Source organism: Schistocerca nitens, chromosome 4, assembly GCF_023898315.1.
Source record: "Schistocerca nitens isolate TAMUIC-IGC-003100 chromosome 4, iqSchNite1.1, whole genome shotgun sequence".
Classification (NCBI taxonomy): Eukaryota; Metazoa; Arthropoda; class Insecta; order Orthoptera; family Acrididae; genus Schistocerca; species Schistocerca nitens.
Genome location: NC_064617.1, coordinates 779,699,891 through 779,711,027, shown reverse-complemented (window position 1 = coordinate 779,711,027; position 11,137 = coordinate 779,699,891). Strand labels below are relative to the sequence as shown.

At 37.8% G+C, this 11,137-nt stretch overlaps 1 protein-coding gene across 1 annotated transcript in view; it reads right to left on the bottom strand.

The window, feature by feature from the left end:
* Positions 1–833: 833 nt before the first annotated feature.
* LOC126253150 (MAPK regulated corepressor interacting protein 2-like) overlaps positions 834–11,137 on the bottom strand; it is a 61,261-nt gene continuing 50,957 nt past the window's right edge. The window contains exon 6 of the mRNA XM_049954295.1: positions 834–2,549. Within this exon, the coding sequence (XP_049810252.1) occupies positions 2,470–2,549 (80 nt within the window). The 3' untranslated portion in view covers positions 834–2,469. The remainder of the gene's footprint in view (positions 2,550–11,137) is intronic.

Sequence of the window (11,137 nt, the reverse complement as noted above, 5' to 3'; positions counted from 1 at the left end):
GAAGATCTTACACTCTACTCCTCTATCAACTTCTGCTACAAATTCTGCATTTGCAGGAGAGGATCTCACTGGAATGCCCACTGGCTTCCCCACTTCCCCCCAATGAAAATACTTTGAACAAATCTCACACCATTAACTTTCTACTCACAAACCTGATCTATGGGCACTGGAACTTTACGATTGTGACCTGTGTCAAAATGTTGCTGAAATAAATACCGTGTTGATACAACACTATCAACATATTTGAAAAATGTTTCAACTGGGAAAGCACGATGTTCATTTGACCAATGACTCTTACTGACTGATAATGTTTGAACCACACTATGCACTGATACCAACATCAACTTTCTGGGAAGCCTTATTCAGCAATGGCGCACAATTTGAAACAGGCCATTGTCTCTGAAACATCCTGTACAAAAGAGTTCTTTCAAAAATGTTTTCTGACAAAACACACACACTCTAAATGTGTTTGTATTTGATGCTGGTGTGTCAAAAACTAATGTTTTAACTTAGGGCTGAAAATCCCATCCAGCAAGAGTTTCTTAGGCAACTTTGGCCTTATCTTTCATGTGCCTAAAATTATCAATATTTAATGTGTAGTTAATTTTCATTTTCAATTTTTTTCAAATATATTTATGTGTAAAATTTGTATCATAAGTACCTAAATTACTGAAATGTTGAATTTCATCACATAGTCACTTTACTCTTACCTCTTCACAGCGGTCTCTGCTCACTCTGAGACAGTTCAAGGGGCCTTTGATGCACAGTTAATTTACATACTCACAAACTGTAGAAAGAAACCACTGACAGTGCTTTGACAAATAGCTGTTTAATTTCAGTCACTTCACTTAAGTAATATCGAAATAAATATACTGCCTCCTGTAAACAAATTGTAGACTAAAATATTGTACGTTACAACTGCTACCTTCCTTCGAAAATGAAAGTCTACAGCAGTAGAATCCACTGGGCCATAAAAAGGAAAGGCATGGGTCACTCTTCCCTTCACCTACAAATCTCGGGTTAACTGATTTTTAATGTCATCCAGCCAATGAGGACACTTTCAGATAAGGACAATGAAGTAAACAAGTAACCGACACTAAGTAATGAATGCACTTAGTGTAGAAGTGATATTTCTTGAAGTTGATGGTTATCTTTTTTTCTGGATTTTCAATTTTGATGACCTAGGGGCATCCTTTCCCCTTGTCCTACAGAGCCCAAATTTCACAAGGCTCATTTTTACACAGGATGAAATGAAACGGGCATGGAAGGAGATGGTGATGGTGGTGGTGGCAGTGATGGTGGTGCAGTCCAGAAAAACCATAAAAGCAACCCCAATGTACAAAACACCTTACATATTACTTCTGTATTATTATATAGAAGGACAAAGGCTTCGGGTATTTTGTGGTTTTCTTACACCAATTTCATCAATACACATGATGCACATTTCCAAAAAAGTGCAACTAATAACTGAAGATTTTACTATAAATTTTACTTCACTGATTGAAGCTTTTCATTTACAAATCTAAGTTCTACAAAACGATCCAATAAGATTCAACAGTTACAGTCAATACAATCATCAAGAAAATGTCATTTTTACAATATATCTGGTATAAAAATGGTGTCATTATTTTTAGTCTTGCAAGTGAAATTCTGACTCAAATAAACAAGTCTACGTCTCTTAAAAATACAGTATTGCTTTGTTTTTGTGTTGTACAAAAACTAACAAAGTCAGAAGTTCTAATTACTTATTTTATCTTACCTATAGGTATTTCCCACAAAATTAGATACACCTTAAAAAAACTATGTTGTTTCTTATTGAAGGTGTGTACATTACTTAGTAATGAGAAATACCAAACTGTCTCTTCGTGTGAGATAACTATTCGATATATACCTTTTGAAGTAAATAAATAAATTATCAAAAGAAACCACTAGGCACTTGTATGAAGTTTTCTTCTATCGGGTAATGGAATCTCACATGAAAAGAAAGTGTTACACACAGGTTTACAAACAAAAATACAATGCAATTAACTATAGAAAAATGATAACATAATTTCAATAAATAAGGTATAATACATAAGGGTTAAAAGCATTCAACCAATAATTGGGCTGTGTCATAGTTGAAAGAAATAGGAATGTGAAATTCTTTCCATGTGTCTCAACATTCTTAACAGTATTTACTTAATTCTCATGTGTACTCTTGTTCATAAGCTTTTCAGAGACATGTTAGATCACAACTTTCATTAAGAACTATGAATAAAAGTGTTTGTCCTTTAACAAGTGCATATAACTCAGAATAATTTAGAATTTCTGTTGCCAGTAAACACTCGCAATGTTACATGGGAAATTTACCATGGTTTTTCACAAGTTGTGTAATCTAACCATCTTTGTTAAATAATGTAATGAAAAATTATTTGTTCTTTATTCAATGGCAGATGAAATTTTGGTTGATAATAAAAGATTCATGCTTAACTATGGTGTTGACTGTGAATGCTTGTAATTCTTAACAACACGTTGGCCCCACCAAGCCTCCAGATCAAAAGGTTCAAAATCTGAAACAATAAAAACAACTTTTATGCAAGAATGGAAAGCATCAGATTTTTTTACCTTTAAAAAAGGATCAACTAATAAAAATACATCTCAAGGTTTACTACATGATAGTTTGATCGCAATGTTGTTCACAGCAGTGAAGGTGGTGGTGATTAGTGTTTATCATCCCACCGACAGCAAGGTCATTAGACACAGAGCACAAGTTCAGATTAGGGAAGGACGGAGAAGGAAAGCAGTCATGCCCTTTCAAATGAACCATCCTGGAATTTGTCTTAAGCAACTGACAGAAATCACAGAAAACCTAGATCAGAATGGCCAGAAGCGGGTTTGAACTGCTGTCGTCTTGAATAAAGCAGTGAAGGAACACTGAATATACTATGCGCAAGCATTATGTAACATTACCAAGATACACTTGGAACATATTATTCAGAAATGTTTCAAACGAAAAAGAGGAGTGTGGATTGGTGGTAGGAGGATAGAATGTATTTGATTTGCAGATAATATGGTGCTATTTGGCAGACAGCGAAAGAACTACACTTCGATGTTAAAAGAATTAAATAAGAACTGTGAGGAATAAGAGGAATTCAGAATGAGAATTAATAAGAAAAAGACAAAAGTAGAACCAACAATAAAGTTACAACAAGAAGATACACAACACATTAGTGCTTTAAATGGGAATTACACAAGACATGAGACGCAATAAATATGATGAAAATGCTTATAGCAATTGCCAAAGAGGCATTTAATAAGAGGTGGCATTTCTATGTGGGTGCATGGACAGATACCTGAGGAAGAGGTTGGCAATGTGCTTTATAAGGAGTGGGGCGTTGTACAGAGCTGAGATGTGGACAATTAGGAAAGACGACGAAAGAAGAATCGGAGATGTGAATTTGGAGGAGGATGGTAGGTATAAATAAGTAGACAAACTGAGGAGATGTGAGAAGAATGAGGGAAGAGAGAGATAAATTTTAAAGCAAGTCAGGAAGAGGAAACACTATTGGCTTGGACATTGGATAAGAAGAAATTGTTTGCCGATGGATGCTATGGAAGGAATGGTGAATGGAAGAAGTAGGAGAGAATGCAGAAGATACCAGATGGTGGATAGTATATGAATAGAAAACAATTATGAGAAAATGAAGGGGGCAGCAAATGAGAGGACTGCATGGAGAGCTACATGTGAAGACCTGCTCTAGGACAGAACACTGATGATAATGACCAAGATTTCACTTAATTCAAAAGGGCTGCATTCTATGTCTCCACGAGGATAGGTAGTCAAGATCTTAACATTCTGTTACATCTACTGAGCATTCCAGTGTCATACAATTCAGTGTTGAACATATTAGATACATAAAGTTATGCTTCCTAAAGTCACAAAGAGTGAAGTCAACTACAGCAGAAGAGTGGTAATGGAGGATGCTTGTACTGTTTACCACCAAGTATGTAACTTGCACCATTGTTTTGTAACAGGAAGCAACTATTCCACAATATAACTACAAAGTCTTCCAAGATTTGTTGTTAAAATGTTCTCGATAAACATGTTGCATCAAACTGGTACAATATTTAAAGCTACTGACAATAGCTTCCCTTGTCTTTATGAGGAAAGTAACTGGCTGTCAAAGAGATCATAGGAATCTGCAGATTTAAATGATGTGCAGTAGAAATCATGATATGTCATATGTAATGTCATCTTCCCCATCACAAGGTAGCTTTCGTGATACACCTCTGAACTACTTTGGTATCAAGTTCTCACTTCAATTAACTGCTGAGTGCATGGCCCATATCTCTATTAAAGTAGTTCGTAATGACAATATTGTCAAAAGGATATTTGCTAGTCACCATACAGCAGAGATGCTGTCACAGATAGGCCTGTTTGGCTGAAAGGTTTGCTTGACAGCCTTTCTGCTGTGCCTATCTGTGACACATACCCACTATATGGTGAGTAGCAACTTTTCATAATATTGTCATTATTCCATCCTGGATTTTCCAAAGTAGTTAGTACATATTCTAACTTCCATGACCTGTTTGGTGGTCGAGTCCTAGTAATTTGTAGTGTCACTTAGAATCTGCATCTGCTCAAACAAGATCTTGTGGTTACTGACACGTTCTGCCATGTTGATGTTCAGTTTAACACTGGGAAACTAAACAATGTGACCTGATACAGCTACTATCACATTCCCAAGGAATAGTAAATATATGTGAAACTTCCAAATCATCTTTATTGAGTACAGCATCTCTGATATTTTCTTAGGCATCTGAAAAATGAATGAATTTCTTGTCTGTTTAAAATTCACTCAGTTTTACTCACCATTCTTTCAAAGAATGGAAGAAATGTAATACACTGATCCTTTTCTGCTAATTAAGTGGCTGTGCATCTTCATTTTCCAAAGGATGTTGACCTGAGCATGTCTTGTAACTGTTGTCTGAATGTATCACATTAAATGGTTATTTTGGCACCAAAGCTCTACGTTGTAGGATGGAAGTGTCCTAAACTTCATGTAGTTATTTCACCCCGGATTTTCCACTGTTTGATTCTGTCCAGTTCCTTCTCTTCCATCCTACAACTCAGAGTTGTTTCCCATTACACTACTCAGTACCCACATTTGTCTCTCTCTCTCTCTCCCCCCTCCCCCTTTCCCTCCCCTCCTGCTCACCTCCAGAAGGCTTTCCACCTTGAGATGTGCAGTATCATGTCATCTCACTGTGCAAACTTATTTCAGAATTAGTAAGTTTGTGGATTAAAATAATGATTAAGAGAAGGAACTGCCAAAACTATACGTAAGAGGTACCATAAACCTCTAAAAGCAGCAAATGTGTCCTGAAAGTAGGGAAAGAAATTTCTCAAGAGACATCCAGAATAACTAAAAGGCAGAAATCTGTCTCCCACACTCTACGATGTATGTGCAGAAGGAACTGGATATGTGGTGTAGAAAGTCATAGGCATGGGGATTGAAGTAGGGAATCCATGTATGTAGACACTTTCATTGCTAATGAGCAGGTCATTGCAAGAAACGATGAAGATATACCTTACAAGCTTAGGAAGCTGTTGTAAGAGTATAAAAAGTGGGGTTTGAAAATTAATTCCTAGAAGATGGAATATCTATGTTGCAGAGTGAAGTAACCTGGACACTGATGGACATCTTATTACAGTGTGTGAAGAGTTTAAGTACCTGGATAGTATCATATCACATGATGGAAGATGTGAGATGTATCCAAAACAAATCAGACAGGAAAGGGCTGCTATCCAAAAATTAAACCCTATACTTTGGTCCTCAAAGAGAGTTCAAAGGTTAAAATTCATTTATACAAATCCAGTGTGGAACCAACGACAAGCTATGGCAGTCAATGCTGAGAACGCTCAGAAAGAAATAAAAAGAGGCTTAGAGCTTTGGAAATGAACCACTCGAGAAGAGCTCATAAAATTTCCCAACTTGACCATGTAAGAAATGAGGAAATTAGAGAAAGGACACAGAGTCACTATAGTATGGATAAAAAAAGCAGAAATCCATTTAAGATGGTCTGGGCATATTGAAAGAATGGACAAAGACAGATGGCCCAAGAGAGTACTTTCATGGCAACCTCCTGGAAGGAAAAGAACAGGAAGACCATGGAAAGTGGTATCCAACAAGTGATGGAAAGAAGAGGAATGGAAAAGAATGAGAAAAATGCGGCATTTGGTGACAGAAGTCTGGGATGCGGTGACAACTGTAGGACCACCGCAACAAGGAAGAAATGAGAAGGAAGCAGATGAAAACCTACGTAGAATTATGTGAGTTTCTATTATAGTGAGACTGGTGAAAACCACATCATGTTTTGAGCTTCGGATCAGAAGATATTTGAATTTCAGTTGTGCCGAATTGGCATTGCATGGGAACAGCTACACGAAGCCATTGTTATGCAGGAAGGAGAAGGCACACGCATAAAGCAGGAGTCATTGTGGTGGGAGTTCAGAGTGCAGCACTGGGAAGTCCAGAACGCTGGAGTAAGAATACCAACAGGGCTAAAAATTAAATATACAGGGTTGGACACTCCCCTCAGCTACAACCTGGTGGAACAGTCCAACACGGAAAGGAAAGGATAAATAGTTCATCATATCATTGCATGTTTTCAGAGTTAGGAGTAATTATTTCATGTATCATTCCAAGAATGTCTCCTCTGGAACCAATGAGTTAGGTCATTATATTATGGGAGGATGAATATTCCCAAAGAGGACTGTCCAACATTACAGCAGCCGAAAAATATTAGCAGTTGGGAGGACAAGTCATTCTTCAAGGAGGAGGCACCAGGTGCTGGAAGAGCCAGCCATGCAACGAATGACAGCTCCACCTCTATGGCACAATAAGCTTTGTTTTTGCTCATGCCAAGGTGACAACGCACAATCAAGTACAGTCATGTATACAGTGAATTTGATTGGATCGATAAAGTAAATTTTGATTTCTGACAATCTACTAAGATATAGATGACTACAGATGATGAGCCAAGCATACACCATGCTAAATGCCATCAAACCAATTCCTGTCAGTAAGTGGGACAATGTGGGCTAACACATTTTTTACAGTCTCTGTGTTGTGACTATATATTTGTTGATGACCTCTTGGTCTTGATGGCAAGTTTAGATTATTTTTTTGTCTTGGAGAATATCATGTTTCTTATTGCCAGCAGATTCTAAACTATCCTGGCATTGTGGTCTTAAGTCCCATGTGGCAGGCAACATAAATCATATGTCACACTGTATAGTGGTGTTGTAGCAGCTTAGACTGTAAATTCAAATGTGAGAAACTGTTGCGTTCAGGACAGTTATGTCCTGTTAGTCGGAAGTAGTTAGTCATAGTCGGGCAAGTTTCATGAATTCTGATAAATGCATTTCTAACTTGCACAACTGATGTAACAAATGTACACCTACCAAACTGGAGGATACTTGGCCTCAACAACATACTAAGATTTTACCAGATTTCTTTGCTCTTCATTTGCCAATGTACCGACTTACCTCAGGATGCTGCTGTGTTACAGTAATTCATCATCACAGTTCACCTGCTGGAATGCAGTGTGCTAGCAACTGCACTGCAAGTAAGGGCAGATAAATTTGACACGTTAAGAATGTGCAGGTGCACTTTGGAGATGCAGTAGCAATAGGTAGATCGGCACTGCACTACACTTTCTGGTACACGTTGGTTGTCCAACAGTGTGTTGTTGGTTAGGGTTTGGGCAGTTACTTTCTCTCAATGTCAATCAAATCATTTTGTTGCAATTAGCACCAAAAATGCTAAACCCCAATTAATTTATAATATGAGGGGAGTAAATGGTGTTACAAAATGGTGCTCCATAGAGCCAGGAAACAGCATGGTATATTGAAATGTTATTAATAACAGTTGGTCAAATATTCTCCAGAGTAAGTTTCAGGTTTTCAAACAACACTGAAGAGTACCGGCTGGATATTGAAAAGCATACTGCTTCCAGCAGAGAGTGTGTTGTAATGGGCCCAACACTTTGGTGGACACTAATAACATTGCCCAAGTCAGTCGTAAAGTGAGTCATAATGAGGTCCTAAGGTAGCCAGCAGGAGATGGACTGGTGCCAGAAATACGCAGGGCCAAATAATGAGATGGCCATTCACCTCAATAGCAGTGGCAGCTGGACTAGTAACAAACAACGTGATGCAGAATTCTTCAAAAGCCAAGTTCTCAAATTCTTTATCAGCTTTTGTAACACCAAACCAGAATGGTTGATAGTGACAAAGATCCAGAAGATTCTACTTCAAGAGTGAAGTAGTGGGTGCAACTGAAGTGGATAGAAATGAGTGGCGACTGAGCAGTACTTAAGTTTTCAGTCCTGATATGTAATCCACGTGAGTACTGTATGGAGATTAGAATCTCCCAGTATTGCATCAACTGAACACATGAATGCTAAACCACTGGTCATCAATATGAGCAATTCAACCACATGAGTATTGATGACACTCAAGCAATGACAGATTCACTAAACTTTACATCATTAGGGAATTTTTGTGTATGCAGCATGCCAAAGATAAAGATTGTTGTGAGATGTCTGTATAAGTGCATAGTGCTCAACAGTATTTTGTTCTGCATCCTTTCTTTAATCAATGATTTCTGGGGAGAAGAACGGAAAGAAATGGCTTCTATTGTTAGATTAGTTATGATTAAGTTGCATTAGAAACTCTATTTAGATAACTGACTGAAATGGTGTGCATCTGCACCGAAGGGAGCATTGGCCAGTCTCGCTTAATTATATATCTGGTGTCTGTTCTTTTGGAAATGTCTGAATGAACAGACACGAAATATATAAATAAGGCGAGACTAGCCAATCACCCCTTCAGTGAAAACGCACACCACACTTGAACACTTATTGGAATCAGCGAAATGCCGCAAGTAATGAGGATAATAGGCAGGGGCACTACGTCAGTAGTGCATGGATAGTTGAGAATTTGGGTCTGATGTGAGGCATGCTCAGGTAGTCTGTGTATTTGCAATGACCACTATGTCCAGATGGCTTAGCAGTCAGAGCATCTACTTAGTAAGCAAGAGACCCAAGTTTGAATCTGGTCAGGCACAAATTTTCAACTTACCCAATGATGTAAATTGATGACCACTACTCAGCTAAATGTCATTCATTCTTTTGCGTCTTGACTGGAAATAGTTGCATGCCAATGAAATGTTGTCCAGCTGTGGACTAGTATTTGAGTTAATTACTAAAGTGAAATTCCATGCATGACAGTAACAATTGTATTTCTAAGGAAATAAAAAGTCAAGATGAGCTAAAACTTACAATGAATCTTCGCAAGATTTTTTTCATCCTTACTGAAAATAATACCTAACTTACAGTTCAGAAGAATTGTTGCTAAGTGGTCTGGCAACTTAAGAGCCTGCACTTGAGATCCTGGTTTGGGGAAATTTTCGTTCAATTCAAATTACAATATGATGGTTGCAGACATTAGCCATTGCCTTGTACTACGTGTGTTGTCCTTCCGAGCCATAATTACATAATGTCCGTGCACAGACGTCTGAGTTCAATATTCATACAGACTCTCAGTTTGACAATTATTTGACTGATTTACAAATCAAAAAATTCAGTCCAAGGAATAGCATTTCAGATATTGTATGCCGAACTGAACTCAATATCGCAAAAGAAAGTAAAGCAACATTACATACAGTCATCTTAATCTCAATAATAATTTTAACAGTATGTAGTAATCGTAGAGAGGTTCAATAATAATAGTCAGATTACTATATAATATATAGCATCGAAATTATTACTTTTCAACTTCTTTAGAGTACAGAGAGTAGAGAAACAATCTCAAGGGGTCAAGTCGATGTGGTAAAATGTTTTATTGTTGATGCTAATTGCAACATTAGGTAATCTCAGTTTGGAATTAACAACCTACAACAAACCACAACCAGACAAAACTGATAGAATGAATCATATGATCCCAATTTCATACTCGATTTCAAGTGACAAACACAATACATCAAGCTGAATTTCAATTTATGTAAATTTCATGTTTGTTTATGAAGTTCAACAACCAAATATAACATCACAAGATGATAACCATCCTATTAACTATACATTATAGTAGTTCAAGAACATAATTTTAAAGAACATTAACATGGCAAAAACATGTATTTAAATTTCAGTTTAATATTGTTTCATTTTCATAGAAAACCAGGTGTAATTACAAATTTCCAAATCTGTTCCATAAAGTATCCAACAATACTTTATTATTCACTACTTAACAGTTGGTTACCTGGCCGTAAAAATGTGTATTAACTGCACTCAAAATTTTGTCACATGCATAAAAAATGCAGTTTTGTAAAGCATTAACAACTTTTCCAAGTCAAATATTTTGGACACTTTTGTTGTTATTCTAGTGTTTTTTAAACTTTTTATCTCCACGCTTCAAAACTTTGCAACTAAAATTCTAAGAAGCCGGCCTTTCCGAGGGATAGTGAACATTCCACCAGATATGGTGAACAGCTGTAAATACAGAATAAGCATGATGATGATGATGATGATTTGGGTTGAGGGGGTGCTCGACATCATGGTCATCAGCGCCCTGACAAAAAGTCAACATGAAATCTCATGGGTGGGGATGAAGGCTGTCCCCACATGTGGAGCTGTTTGTAAGATAGTAAAGTCTGCTGCCCTTCTCCACCAGTTTAGGGATGAGGCCTGACAGTTCACAAAATTTCACCGCTCTGTGAACACTGGTATTGGTATCTGCAAGGATGGTGGGCAGATCTCCAGCGAGACCGAGGGCTACCTAATATCAGTATACAAGACACACTTAACCACAATATGCTGAAATGAAAGCATCACGCCACAAACTGCACAGAATGGTGGATCCTCCTGCCGGAGGAGGAAGCCACATGTGAAAGGGCTACGCCCAATGCGCAGTCTGGTAAGCAAAACCTCCTTCCAGCGATGAGGCTGACACGAAGTCCGCCAAGCCTTTGTGGTCGATTTGAGTGACTGCAGTCTGTTGTCTGACACCTGCAACCATTTAGTCTCCCACTAACGGCCAACATGCTTCCTTGGCAGCTTTGTCAGCCATGTCGTTACCCTGTATCGCAAAAGTGTT